Source organism: Lissotriton helveticus, chromosome 11, assembly GCF_964261635.1.
Source record: "Lissotriton helveticus chromosome 11, aLisHel1.1, whole genome shotgun sequence".
NCBI classification, from domain to species: Eukaryota; Metazoa; Chordata; class Amphibia; order Caudata; family Salamandridae; genus Lissotriton; species Lissotriton helveticus.
This window is the reverse complement of record NC_136072.1, coordinates 265521076-265535595: the sequence shown is the minus strand read 5'-3', so window position 1 is coordinate 265535595 and position 14520 is coordinate 265521076. Positions and strand designations below refer to the sequence as shown.

Sequence of the window (14520 nt, the reverse complement as noted above, 5' to 3'; positions counted from 1 at the left end):
CCCTGCCCCACCGTAACTCCCTCCGCGGCCCGTGGCTGCTTATAAGTGTTGCTAACTCTTATTCATTTACAGCATGTTAACATACTGTCACCATTCGCTTTTTATGTACTAGTAACTATGCTGGTAATTTTGCTACTGATAATATGTGTACTTGTATTATCTAAGATACTACGCCTGAGAAGACGGCATTAGTAAATAAACATTTCAAATACACATGTGTTCTTCTTAACTCCATGTTCTGGTTTCTAAGAAATATATAACGACCGACTGTTCATGAGTTCCACGTATCCTGAGGTACTATAAGTTCATATTCTGGATTGTCTAAACATTGAGAGTTTGTTATATCCAATGTGACACTGTACCTAGCTTGCTAAGGGGTTTTTGATTACTAAGGTGAGTTTTGGGGCACCCTAATTCGCCGAGGTTCCAATCCTCTGTCCGCAGTTCTGTGTGAGAACAGAAACCCTGCGACAGGGGCACCCCCGACCCTTGCTGGAGCTTCATCACACTTGCGATACAACTCCAGCAATGCGCCACCTTTACGGCACAGATACATCACGCATCTGTGCTGTTTTTGCCCCATGATGCGCCGCATTGTAAATGCAGCACACCATAGGTGACGGAACAGCGGCACAGAATGACTAACACATCCCTGGTGATGCGCCAGTCATCATAAATCTATCCCTATGCTTCTTATCTTGTTAGAGATGAACCGCCATATGTATCATCAAAGTTTTTTGCATTTCCTAAATAGCGAACCTTAAGGAATAAATAGCGATTCTTTACCATTCCTAGTTTGCGATGAGCTATTTGCTAATTACAAATTACCCATTCATTTCCTTCATTTCCATAGGGCGGTTGGCCTCACTTTTAGCTGAAACGGCTGAATGGATTTCCACGAAACTTGGCAAAATTGTAGGGACTGGTAGCCCGATGTGCCTTTGCTATGTCTCAAGATATATGCTCCAGTGGTTTTTACGAAAATTAACTTTGAAAAATATATATTGGGCTACATTGGCCTATATATATGTTTGAGCCCAAATGTAGCCCAAATGTAGCCCAATGAAGCCCAATGAAGCCCAATGTAGCCCAATGTAGCCCAATGTAGCCCAAAGATGGCCGCCAGAGACAAAAAAAACAAATGTAGCCCAAATATCAGCCAGATGTAGCCCAACTATAGCCCAGTGACAGAATGACCAATCAGCTTCGCAAACCTCCGTTACGCGAAGCGGAGCGCTGTTACAGATATATATCTTTTTTTGAACGTTAATTTCTCAAAATCCACTGGAGCACACATATTGAGACCTAGCAAAGGCACATCGGGCTACCAGTCCCTAATATTTTACCAAGTTTCGTGCAAATCCATTCAGCCGTTCGATTATTATTATTATTATTTTTTTTTGCCCCGCGGGGCCCTTTTAAAACCTCCACATCAAACCTAGGGGGTCAGCGAGGATCTACTATGCCCCCTTATGGTCATTTGCCCCTTCGCTTTGGCCTCCTCTTGTCTCTCGATCCTACCGAGAGACAAGATGGCGGCCGCTACGGACTGTTTGGAATGTTTACAGACGCCGGAGAACCAATCAGCTTCGCTTCACAAAGCTCCGTTGCGCGAAAAGTACGCGTACTGGAGCGCTGCCCGGTCCGCTGTTACAGATATATATCTTTTTTTAAACGTTAATTTCTCAAAATCCACTGTAGCACATATATTGAGACCTACAAAAGGCACATCGGGCTACCAGTCCCTACAATTTTGCCAAGTTTCGTGCAAATCCATTCAGCCGTTCGGGCTAAAAGTGAGGCCAACCGCCCTATGGAAAACTCAATGTTAAAAACACGTTTTGGGACCCCCCTTTTTTCTCGACCCCCCCTGGACGAACCCCCCCCCCAATTTTCAGGGGCTGCTCAGAAACAAAATGTGCCATTTTCCTGAAAATTTCAGCCAATTCCGTCCACAAACGCCAAAGTTATTTGACATAGAATTTTCAAAAATCCCATAGAGAAAAAATCCTTACTATATATACCTACTGGCGACCGCCAGTAGGTAATATATATATATCTATATATATATATATATATATTCACTGAAAAAACCATAGGTTATAGACCATATATAGTTAGGAATTAGCATTTACAAAACCTTGAAAATTCACTGAAAAAACCATAGGTTATAGACCATATATAGTTAGGAATTAGCATTTAAAAAACCTTATTTTACTCACACAAAACCATTGAAATTCCATATATAGTTAGTTGCACTAACTATATATCGCGCACCCGCAATCCACTGCTGATGATGTCACATATTACATCATTCATGACATGGTCAGTGACATCACTGATGACATCACTGATGACAACATCCAGTGATTATGTGTTTCTGTAAAGTTTAAATATGTTTTACATATTGAAGAATGAGTGGATGTATAAGTGTCTGAATGAAGGTTTTAGTAGGTGCGTGATTGACTGTATGAGTGAGTGATTAAATGCGTCTTACTGAATGCACGGGTTAGTGACTAAACTGTCTGAAAGTGTGCATCAGTATGTCTGTTGTTGTGCAAGCTGCTGCATGTGTTGATCAGTAGCTATATAAGTAGCTATATGGGTTATTGATTGGTTGCACAAGTATTTGTATGGGAGACTGAGTGTGTGTATGGCTGGCTGGGAGGTGTGTGACTCTGTGCAAATCAATGTGTACTTGTATCAGTGATTCTATAAGAGAGTAACTATGTGTTAGTATATGTTTCAAAAATGTAAGGTGTTCTGTGTTTAACTGTATAGATGAGAAAATGGAAGTGTGATTGATTCTTTTCAGGACTGACTAGGTGTGTGAGTAACTCCATGGATGAGTGGCAGAGTGTGAGTGTCTGTATAGGTGTATGAGTGCATATGATAGTGTTGTAAAGATGAGTGATTGTATGTATGAATGATTGTATGAGTGAATGTGTGTGTAGACATAGGAATCAGTGAGTGCGTATGTAGTAACTAGTATTGGTGTGTCAATGGTTTCAAAAATGATACTCTCTATTTAACACTGGGTGTAACGGAGGTTATATTACAGTGTGAGGAGATGCATTGTATTATCACATGAATGATATCATCAGTGATGTGATCATTGATGTCAAGTGAGATGTCATCAGTGATGTCATTTGAGATGTCATCAGTGATGTCATCAGTGATGTCACTGACCATGTCATGAATGATGTAATATGTGACATCATCAGCAGTGGATTGCGGGTGCGCGATATATAGTTAGTGCAACTAACTATATATGGAATTTCAATGGTTTTGTGTGAGTAAAATAAGGTTTTTTAAATGCTAATTCCTAACTATATATGGTCTATAACCTATGGTTTTTTCAGTGAATTTTCAAGGTTTTGTAAATGCTAATTCCTAACTATATATGGTCTATAACCTATGGTTTTTTCAGTGAATTTCAATGGTTTTTTAATAGCAAATATCATAAGCTGTCGAATGTCAAGTACGTGGTAAGTAAAAACATTTTCGTGTTTATGCACACTGATCTGCTTTGAATGCTGCCCCCCACCCCTCATTTCTATTAGGAGTACTCTCTCTTTGCAGATAGTGAAGGGTAGTTAACGCAGCCCTTTGCCCCCGTTGTAATCCGTCGTGCCTGCTTCTCTCTCCATTTGATTGATTGTTCTCTTTGGTTCATTCTCTATTTACAAACAAGCACAGAGTCAAAATACTCTGTTTAGTCTTTGCAGATAGCGAAAAAACGTGTAAAAAAACAAAAGGAATCGAGCAAAATCAGTAGGCCACTAATGGGATCTCTTTTTGACCTCGCTAAAATAGAAACATTAGGAACAACCTGTTGAAAATAGCAATGCGTATGTACATAAGCGGCGTTCATTTGTGTTCACAGTACCCCTTGTTGATTGTTTGAATCGAGCATTGAATTGTTCGAAGTTGGTTCTCTTAAGGATCTTCTCTGCCTGCAAACGAGGAAGAATAGGAATATTCTCTCTCCCTTTGCAGATAGTGAAGGGTAGGTAACGCAAGCCTTTAACACGTCGTACCTATTTCATTCCTCATTGATTGATTGATTGTCCGAACATTGACTGTTTGGGAATTAGTTCTTTTTGGAGGTATTCCCTGTTTGCAAATAAACGTAGGAAAATCTTTGCAAGTAGTGAAAGGGTACGTAATGCGGACCTTTCTCCCCCGTTGTAATCTGTCATGCCTATCTACTCCCCACTGATTGATGCACCTGTTTCACCCGGACCATTTACTAGACATACGTCATCTGGCCCGACCAGAGAGCACCCCTAGTGAAAAGGACATATGCAATAATAACGAAGTGATCACTGTATCCTGTTAACAGAAACTTTAGCATGAAACAACCTGGAAAGAAAAGAATAGGAAATCGAAAATCAGTAGGCCACTGATGAACATGAACTTTTATTAAACAACGAACAAAGAAACGATAACATAACGTAATGATAAAACCTATTAATGTCCTAGAAACAAGAAAACGTTAGAAATATGCCAGTGGTGAGAGACCAGAAAAACAGTAAGAGAAACCAAATCACCCCTCGCTGTCCCACCGCCTGCCACGCCAAAAAAATCGATAGACTAGGGAAAATGCAAGTCAGTAGAACATCCGCCCCCACTCTGGAAACTTCCAAGGTGGGGCAGGGTTCCGGCTACGCCCAGCCGGGAGCAGCCCATATAAGGCAGGTCCTGCTGCCACGCCTCGGCCAGGAGATCCTAACGTAGGGTGTAGCCGGAGGAGAGGCCGAGACCAGCGGGACCAGGCCAGGGGATTGCCTTTACAACGCTGAACAGTTACAGGGGGGGGGAATGTCTCCTCGACCCTCCCCTCTCTCTCCCAGTCCGGCCGCGGTGGCCCTTGAGAGTTGCAGGTAGTCCCGCCACATGCTCTTCCGGTCCGGCCACCAACGGTCGGGGGGCCGAGGCCGACGGGATCCGGCTGCAGCCAATAAACCAAGAAACCCGTTCATGGGGCCAGAGCCAGGGGCGTCCGGCCGACATCTACCGGAAGCCCGGCCCGAAGACGGACGGGACACTTCTTCTTTCTTGTATAATTGCTGCAACAACCCTGGGGGGGGGATGTCTTGCACATGCCTCCGACCCCCCCCCCTCGTCCTCATCGCCTGGTCCGGCCATAACAAATCTCAAGCGAGACGCCGTGGGGTGCACTGGGAGGGAGAGACGGTGCGAACAGGCCTCTCCCGCCTACCCAGGTGGAGGCTTCCCAGCTGCACCCTCAGCACTCCAGGCGCCCGGAAAAGGGTTCTTCCACTGTGGCCATGCTGCAACGTCTCGCCCGGCAGGGTGGAGCCCGTCCGCTCATTTGACCCCGCGATCGCCAGTAGCTACCGAACTCTCAAAATGGCGGTCGACCTGGCAAGAGCGGGCCCAGCATAAAGAAATGGCCCGGTCACTGGTTGACTCCACCACCGTAGTCCTCCACGACCTTGAAGATTCTAGAGGAGCCGCGGGAGTCTCCGACCCCCGATGGGGAATGACTGCCGCGATCACCCGTGGAGTGACGAAACTGTATCCGCGGGACGTCGGCGCCAGCCTCACTTTGAATTACTAGAATCCTGCAGACCTCACTTCCGGTGAAAGCACAGTGTGACCCGGTAGGAAAAATTGTTGCACCCCCTCCCCTTTTTGACTGATAGTTCAAACCACCGATCCTTTCCTTTGCCCTTTTAACGGAACTTTGGACTGCCTCCCCCTCTTTTACATTTTCTAGAGAAAACAAAACATTAACCACTACAATAACATAGCAGTTGACACCAGAACTGTTTTCAAATTGAAAACCAACAACATCTTCAACAGAATCCTTTTTGTTTCTGCTGTGACCCTGCTACAGCACAGGCATTGTCCCCAGCAGTAATTCTGCAATGCCAGTAAGAATAGCTGTGGTGCCTACTGGACTCACTCACCCCCGCGGCGCCCCACGCCGTTGCTGGGCGGCAACTTGCTAGACATCACTTTCGTGCCATCTGGATTTCAGTGCGTTCTGCTGCCTTGGAACTATTCGCACAACAGACCGCTACTGACAAGAATATTTCATTATTGGTGCTGTCAATTTCAATAAATCTATTGGATAATTCAAAAGAAATTGCCACGGTCTCTTCGTTGTTTAAATGTTTTTACTGTTTTTGTTTTGTTGTATATATTTATATGTTATTAAAGTTTTATATTCCTACTACTTTGTTGGAGTGCTATATATTTTTAATGTGACACATAATTGTAAAAACTTTGATGTACAAAGAGTGATTCCTGGAATCTTCCGCTTCAGGCTCGGTCCCCTCCCCAATCACAATACAGGATAGTTTTCAGATAGTAGGAACACGTGTGGTGTGACGGATCTCATCGGGTGTGGGCCTTGATCTACTATAACTCCTTTGAAGAGGGGTGATTCTTTACAGCTGGGGCCATAAACTACATCTGCAGGGCTAGCTGATAGCCTGGACAATCGGACACAGAGGAAGAGGAGTTTCAGAGGGTGCGGTAGTGAATAGGGCGAAAGGGAGGTGTCGGGCGGGCACAGTGTGATTCTCAGGGAAGAGCAGCGCAGATGGGGGGAGGTTTATTGCCCATGCATAAGACAGAGAGCGGGGGTGACCAGTGCCTGGGGAAGATGCTTGCGAGGGTGAGGAGCCATGCTACGAATCGACAGCGTGCAGAGAGTGGGTCTGGTCAAGACATCTAAAATGGCTGCCGTGCACGACAAAAGTGTGGCATTTCAAAAAAGGCAAGATGGCGCAGACAATGTTTTTCAACACTTCCTCATTTCCTTCGAATCGAACGTTAACAGACGTTGGGGCATATTACCAAAGTTAAGCGATATTTATCGCTAACGATGCTTACCAACGAATTTTTTACCGCTAAGCATCATCAGAAATTATCGAAGATAAACCTTGCTATTATCAAGGTTTATCACAAATGCGATAATAAACGGCCGCAATGCATGAATATCGCTAAAAACTCAGCGATATTCATACATTACCGAGCTAATGCTCTTAGCCATGGATAACATGGCTAAGAACTGCTCAGGGCAGGTGTTACTTTTTGGAGATATTCGCGCTTAGCGCGAATATCTCCAAAAGTTGGTAATAGGAGATAGATATCTTGCATGTTGTAATGCAAGTTATTGTGGTATATGGAACTCATACCATAATCTCTCAGGAAAGCAGAAACTGATCCTTTTGGGACCGCCTAAAAAGGCCTAGGGGGTGAGGAGTACTCTACTTTGCCCCCTTTTCACGTTCCGAACTATTTTATTTTACTCTCTTCTGTAATTACACAAAATAGCAGCGATAAGATGCATCGGAGACACACAGTGAGAGAAAGGAGGCCGGAGATGAAGAAGAGATGTCAAATACACATTGGAGATAATATAGTGGCAGAAGGGAAGTAAATATGAGTAAACTTACCATGTAACATAAAAATGTTGCACTCTATACTATAAGTCTCATTTTATACTACAATCACTTCGCTACAACCTCATAAATTAAAAATAAAAATGAATAATGTCTCAAACAATTTTTGATTTCTAAATATAAATTTATTCTTCAGAATTTTCTAAATTTGAAAGAACTAGTAACATGTCCTCATCAGCAATGTCCTCATGAAAAGTCTCCAATAATGATTCTTGTAACTCTATGGTCTCCAAACACTCGATAAGTTCGCCATCAAGAGATTGATCAAAAAAATCATTCAAGTCATCTCCTCCTTCTGACAATATTTCATTATTGGTGCTGTCAATTTCAATCAATGTAGTGGAATCATTCAAGTCATCTCCTCGTGACAATATTTCATTATTGGTGCTCTCAATTTCAATCAATGTAGTGGAATCATTCAAGTCATCTCCTCCTTGTGACAATATTTCATTATTGGTGCTGTCCATTTCAATCAATCTAATGGAATCATACAAGTCATGTCCTCCTTGTGACAATATTTCATTATTGGTGCTCTCAATTTCAATCAATGTAGTGGACAATTCAAAAGAAATTGCCACGGTCTCTTCATTGTGAGCCATTTTATTTTGAAATTGCTTGCTGTAAATTGCAGAAAAAAATAATCACTTTCATTTATCGTTTTTAGTAATACATAATATAAAACTAACTTTATCAAGTATTTAGTATAACAGAAGGACTGCAAATAAATAACAGAAAACATTTTTCAAATTATCTTCAAGTGTACAACATAGTTCCCCTTACAAATTAACAACTCACCTTTTTAAAAGTAGGAAAAGTGTTAGTACTGTGTAAATCAAACACCAGAAATTCACCACCAAAAATTCCTCACAAATGTACCTCAGACAGTAGTATCACAAAATGGCTGTGGTTTCCTCTCATTTGACATATATACATAACCAATTAACTTTCATCACACACAAATACAAAACCAAAGTAACATTTTAATTGGTTCTAAATTTCAACACTTTCAAATGTGTTTTCCCCATGCAATTTTCCATAGGACATTTACATACGTCTACAGCCTGAATGGCTGAACGGAATTACACCAAACTTGACAAAATGGTACATCAAACCTAAGAGGTCAGGAAGGATCTACTATGCCCCCTTATGGTCATTTCCCCCTTCGCTTTGGCCTCCTCTTGTCTCTCAATCCTACCGAGAGACAAGATGGCGGCCGCTACGGACTGTTTGGAATGTTGACAGACGCCGGAGAACCAATCAGCTTCGCAAAGCTCCGTAACGCGAAAAGTACGCGAAGCGGAGCGCTGTTACAGATATATATCTTTTTTTGAACGTTAATTTCTCAAAATCCACTGGAGCACATATATTGAGACCTAGCAAAGGCACATCGGGCTACCAGTCCCTAATATTTTGCCAAGTTTCGTGCAAATCCATTCAGCCGTTCGATTATTATTATTATTTATTTTTTTTGCCCCGCGGAGCCCTTTTAAAACCTCCACATCAAACGTAGGGGGTCAGCGAGGATCTACTATTCCCCCTTATGGTCATTTGCCCCTTCGCTTTGGCCTCCTCTTGTCTCTCGATCCTACCGAGAGACAAGATGGCGGCCGCTACGGACTGTTTGGAATGTTGACAGACGCCGGAGAACCAATCAGCTTCGCTTCACAAAGCTCCGTTGCGCGAAAAGTCCGCGAACCAGAGCGCTGCCCGGTCCGCTGTTACAGATATATATCTTTTTTTAAACGTTAATTTCTCAAAATCCACTGTAGCACATATATTGAGACCTACAAAAGGCACATCGGGCTACCAGTCCCTACAATTTTGCCAAGTTTCATGCAAATCCATTCAGCCGTTCGGGCTAAAAGTGAGGCCAACCGCCCTATGGAAAACTCAATGTTAAAAACACGTTTTGGGACCCCCCTTTTTTCTCGGCCCCCACTGGACGAACCCCCCCCAAATTTTCAAGGGCTGCTCAGAAACAAAATGTGCCATTTTCCTGAAAATTTCAGCCAATTCCGTCCACAAACGCCAAAGTTATTAGACATAGAATTTTCAAAAAACCCATAGAGAAAAAATCCTAACTATATATACCTACTGGCGACCGCCAGTAGGTAATATATATATATATATATATACATATATTCCCAGCACAAAATAGGAACCAAAATAGTAGATGACACACACAATGCACAATCTAAATAAAACAGAATACTGTGGAAAAACTAGGGTCTCTGACTATTAACACTTTACAAGGTTTGCTATTATTAAATGAATGGGAATATTGTCTGAGTCCTGAAAGTGAGAACATATTACCGCTAAATGCACTCACGCAAATGTTGGATAGGTTTGGCAGTGTTTGCAAACATATACAGATTGTCATCGCTAACAAATCACAACCCTGAAAAAAGGAAGGATCTGAAGGATACTGTCAAATTTGAGAAACTTTGTTACAAAGTCGAAAACTTTAACTCTTTGTGACCCTAATGTCCTTGAACCCTTGAAAGAAAGCAGAAACAAAGAAAATACAATGACAATCATAATTGCATCATATCTGCAGCCGATACAGTAAAGGAACAGTCTATCAGAGTTCTCAAAATTGAGTTACTGGATCCAGGGAGGTAAACCTAACTATTGGGTTTACAGTAGTGGTGTCAGTCCCCTAAAATGAGATATGAAGCTACCTAGTCTCCCTAGGCACTGAAAGTGATGTCTCACTCACAGGGGAACACTCTTGATGAATGGAGCAGCCACCAGTCTGATCCACAGCACATATCGTCTGCCCTACACAGTCCCTCACATTCCATGGAGACAATCGTCTCCAGTTAAATCCGGGCAAAACTGAAGTTATGCTCCTAGGGAAAGCCGCAGCTGTTTGGTCGCAGGATTGGTGGCCATACCAACTTGGCCAGCCTCCAACACCTAAACAGTGGGTGAACAATTTGGGTATGAAACTAAATCACACCTTATCCATGCTAGACCATGTGGCCTCAGTCTTAGGATCCTGTTACTATAGGCTCAGGATGTTAAGGAAAATTCTACCTTTTGTTCCAACTGAATGTCGCCAAACCTTGACACAAGCCTTAGTCCTAAGCCGTTTGGACTATGGAAACGCTCTACTGGCAGAAGTTGGAGTGACTTCCCTAAAAAAGCTCCAGGTTGTTCAAAATACGGCAGCCAGGATGGTCCTGACCATGCCATCAGGTTCACCGTCCCGTCCCTTGTTGAGGAAGCTACACTGGCTTCCTATTAATCAGAGGGCTTTTTTTTTTTAAATCTGTTGCCTGACTTATCGTGCTCTCCAGGGACTTGGTCCCTTGTACCTGCAAAGGAAATTTAAAAAGTATACCCGGAACCGTTTTTTGAGATCCTGTTCACTGCAACTTCTCCTAGTGCCCCGCATCAGGCTGCAAAGAACTGGGGGCCTGGCCTTTTCCTTTTTGGCCCCCAAGTATTGGAACAGCCTCCCTGCTTATTTACAAGCCATTCCGTCCTATTTAACCTTTAGGAAAATGTTAAAAGCCTTCCTATACTAGGTCCTTCTTTCCCTGGGTTGGTCCTTTTATTGGAGTACTCTAAGTGAAGTGCCGAGATGCCTCCCGGTGAGTCGAGCGCTATATAAGAGCATCTGACATGACATGACATGACATTCCAGCTTGGTGGGAAGCCGAACAGATGCTAGACCACCACAAAAGCAGCAGGGTCAAATGAACAAAAAGAACATAAGATTGTGCAGAGAGGAGTTCTGCTCACTAGGTACAGTCAAGTCTCAGCTCACTTGCACATGTAACAGTAATTCTTGTAAGGGGCATATCCAGTCTCCGGTGAGAAGCAGAGAAGGCTTCAATGTACTATATGTGTGTCCCTGGACTCATTATCCTTACTGGGGTCTTTCACAGGCAATGGCAATAGCAAAACAGGCCAGTGGAGCTGCATCAAGGTCTTCAAGTTTGCTCTTTGCCAGTGGAAATGGGTAGCCTTTAGAAGCATCAACAGTTGCAGATTCAACATAGGTCTGTTTCTAAAAAGTGTTCAACAAGTTGGAGGGCAGCACCAGTGTGTATCTCCGAATTCAGGCATTTGGGCCATGACTCACATGATTCAAGTTCAAAAGGTCCAGACAACTGGACTGGGGTGTAAGAAAGAGAGAGAAGCTTCTGAGAAGGCCCTCTTTCCAGAGTGCCAGAGTGCCTTTAAGTGGTAGCTGGCCACTTGAAGATGGCAAGCTACACCTTTCAGTGTGCTGGTTCCTTGGATGACCTTATGTATACCCTCCAGTCAGGCTTGACAACAAAGAGCAGCAGAGCAAGAAGAAATGGGTGATTAGGCTGTCTTTGTTATCTTCAGGGTACCCATTCTCTACCTTGCGTGTGTCATTCCTTCAAATAAATAGATGTTCACAAATAGTTAAGAGCAACTCTGTTCACAGGTACACTGCCAGTGTTTGCAAGCATGTACTGTGTGCCAATTCTCCAATGAACATGTTCCGTACGACAAAAGCTATGCTCATAATATCTGTGAACATGACAAATGCCTAGAAAAAATATAACAACGCGTGTCCACCATTTGTCTGAAAACTCTGAACTTAATTTACATGGTGGTACCAGTACGCAACTCCCCTAGGTCGGGGTACAGAACTCCAACAGCGACAACACACTATTATCAGCAAGAGCTTGCGCAGAGGGCACTCTTGTAAACCCTCTAACTTTAGAAGGTGAGGAAACAAATGAATTGTCCCCATTTGTAGCACACCAAAGGAGTTCCCAGCACAGCAACAATGTGCTGTTCGAGTAGTACTTCTGGGGCTCCACAAACTGTTACAAAAAGCAATCAGACAGGAACTTTTAGGAACAAAGAACCATTGTCAGAAATTACCCAGCTGCACACATGGTCAGAGACCCTGATTCTTACAGAAACCCATAAATACATATACATTGGAGGGATAAAAAAAAAAAAGCTAAACCAATGTCTAGAAATAGGTAAGTACGGATTCCAAATGTGATGACATAGGCAGCTTCAAGAGAGCCTCGCCTCCTGTCTATCACTCTCCTACTCTTTTAGTCTCTGTCTTTCTCTCTTTTCCTCTTTATCTTTCTCTGTCTCTCTCTCTCACACTCCCTCTGCCTCTCTCATTCAGACAGCACACTTGCCCATCTGACCCACCAAGGGTGACCAAGTCTTCCCAGAAACTTTTAGCAGCTCTTTTCAAAATTTACTCACATCATCTGCCCATGTATGAAAAAACAAGGAGCTGTTCAGGTGGATCCATTTTGTACTCACCAGTCTTCAAGGTGGCTAGGTCCTTTAAATTATGGATATGCACAGTTTTAAATCAAGTCTGTAAGTCTAATGCATTAGCCTGTATCTGCTTTTCTTGAGGTGACCTGGGAAGGTAGAAGTGGGAGTCATGTCTTGAAGATAACCTGTGTATGTCTGATTTATCTCCTGCAGGAGGAACCACCTCGACCTGTGCAGACCAGGAAGTCGTCGCTCACCGGAACCTGCTACTTGATTCTGGGCCTGATTGTTGTACTGCTGGGACTCGTGTTTGCGTCTATGTATCTCTACAGACATTACGTCATTTCTCGGGTAGGGTAAAACAATCTGGCTTCATGTGTTGATTTTCTGTCACCATTGTTCATCTGCCATTTTTTTTTTACAATGTATTGTATCAAATGATCCATGCTTCAAAATGCATGGATGCCAAGAACCTGGGACCAAGAAATTAAAAGCTGTCACAAAATCCTAAAAAAATGATTCGTTCATAGGAAATGTTTGTAAACCCTGGGCCTTATTTATGAAGGCCTTGCGCCGCCGGTGCGTCACTTTTTCCCATGTTACCGGCGGCGCAAGGCCTTCATAAATAAGGCCCCCTGTGTTTAATGACCACAACAATCTTTTGAAGTAAAAACAAACCTCTTAAGTGTTTCACCTTTATTTGTATACACATAGCAAAGGCTTACTTAGAGTGAAAACAAGCGCCCTTCTCACCTGAGATGTACTGGACCTCCAACCTACGGATCATAAAATTAATATGGTATATAAAGTTAATGACAAACTAGTAGCAATGTATGCATTTTATGTTCAATGCTATGAAAGTTGCAAATTGGGGGAAATATTTATTGAGACGTTGCAGTGATCCTATGTAAAACATCTCACTAAAAATATCGGCTACAGGAACAGAGGGGCATATTACCAAGGGCCCTTATCGCAGCTTTAGCGGGACTTTTTCCCGCTACAGCGGCGATAATTTGATCGCCCTATTACCAAGCTGTCGCTAACACCAGTTAGCGACAGCTAATAGGCGATAGCGAGCATCTTGGGGCCCGCTTTGCATGTCAGCGATAATTATCGCTAATGACATGCAAAGTGGGCGTGCCAAGATGTTAGCGACTGAAAACAGTCGCTAACATCGCTTTCTCCTATTACCTACAAAGGCGTAGTGTTTGCAACACAGATTTACGTTTCATATCTTACCAGGAACTGCGTTAACAGCGGTTCCTTTCAATGTCCAGAGTTGTTCATAAGGCCTGAACAATATAAAAATTAGCCTACTACAGGCAGTGTATAGTAGGGATATCTAGCTGCTGCGGTGCCATAAAGGGGTGCTAATATACCCAACTGCTCTACGCATTACGGGCACAAGCCCACCAAAAACGATTTGAGTGATAAGTGTATTAACTCACCATAATGGACTACATACCTGGAGCACTAAGCCTGTACAGTGCATCCTAGCGACAATATCCCATTAACACTACCCCTGCAAAGCGCGGAATGGGGCGTTTTCACCCAAAATGAAAAAATAAATAAAGGAATGTTCTGCAGCGCAGCCGCTAAAGGGAAAGCGGACCGTGCTGTAAATTAAATAAATTAATAAGAGCAGCCCACATAGTTAAAGCGGACCATCCTGTAAATTAATTATAAATATTACTAATAACAATATAGGAGTGTGCGGCGTACTGTGACTTCGTGGGTGGAACAGGGGAAGATCATTAAAGAAAATAGTACTCACCGACAACAAAAAGAACGTGTAACAACACAAGTAAAAAGTCCAGTCCTTATGGAAGGTTGCAAATGTAGA

At 43.0% G+C, this 14520-nt stretch overlaps 1 protein-coding gene across 1 annotated transcript in view; it reads left to right on the top strand.

The window, feature by feature from the left end:
• The window catches only part of ITM2C (integral membrane protein 2C), a 302913-nt gene that overhangs the window by 112656 nt on the left and 175737 nt on the right, over positions 1–14520 (top strand). The window contains exon 2 of the mRNA XM_078668127.1: positions 12891–13028. Within this exon, the coding sequence (XP_078524253.1) occupies positions 12891–13028 (138 nt within the window). The remainder of the gene's footprint in view (positions 1–12890; positions 13029–14520) is intronic.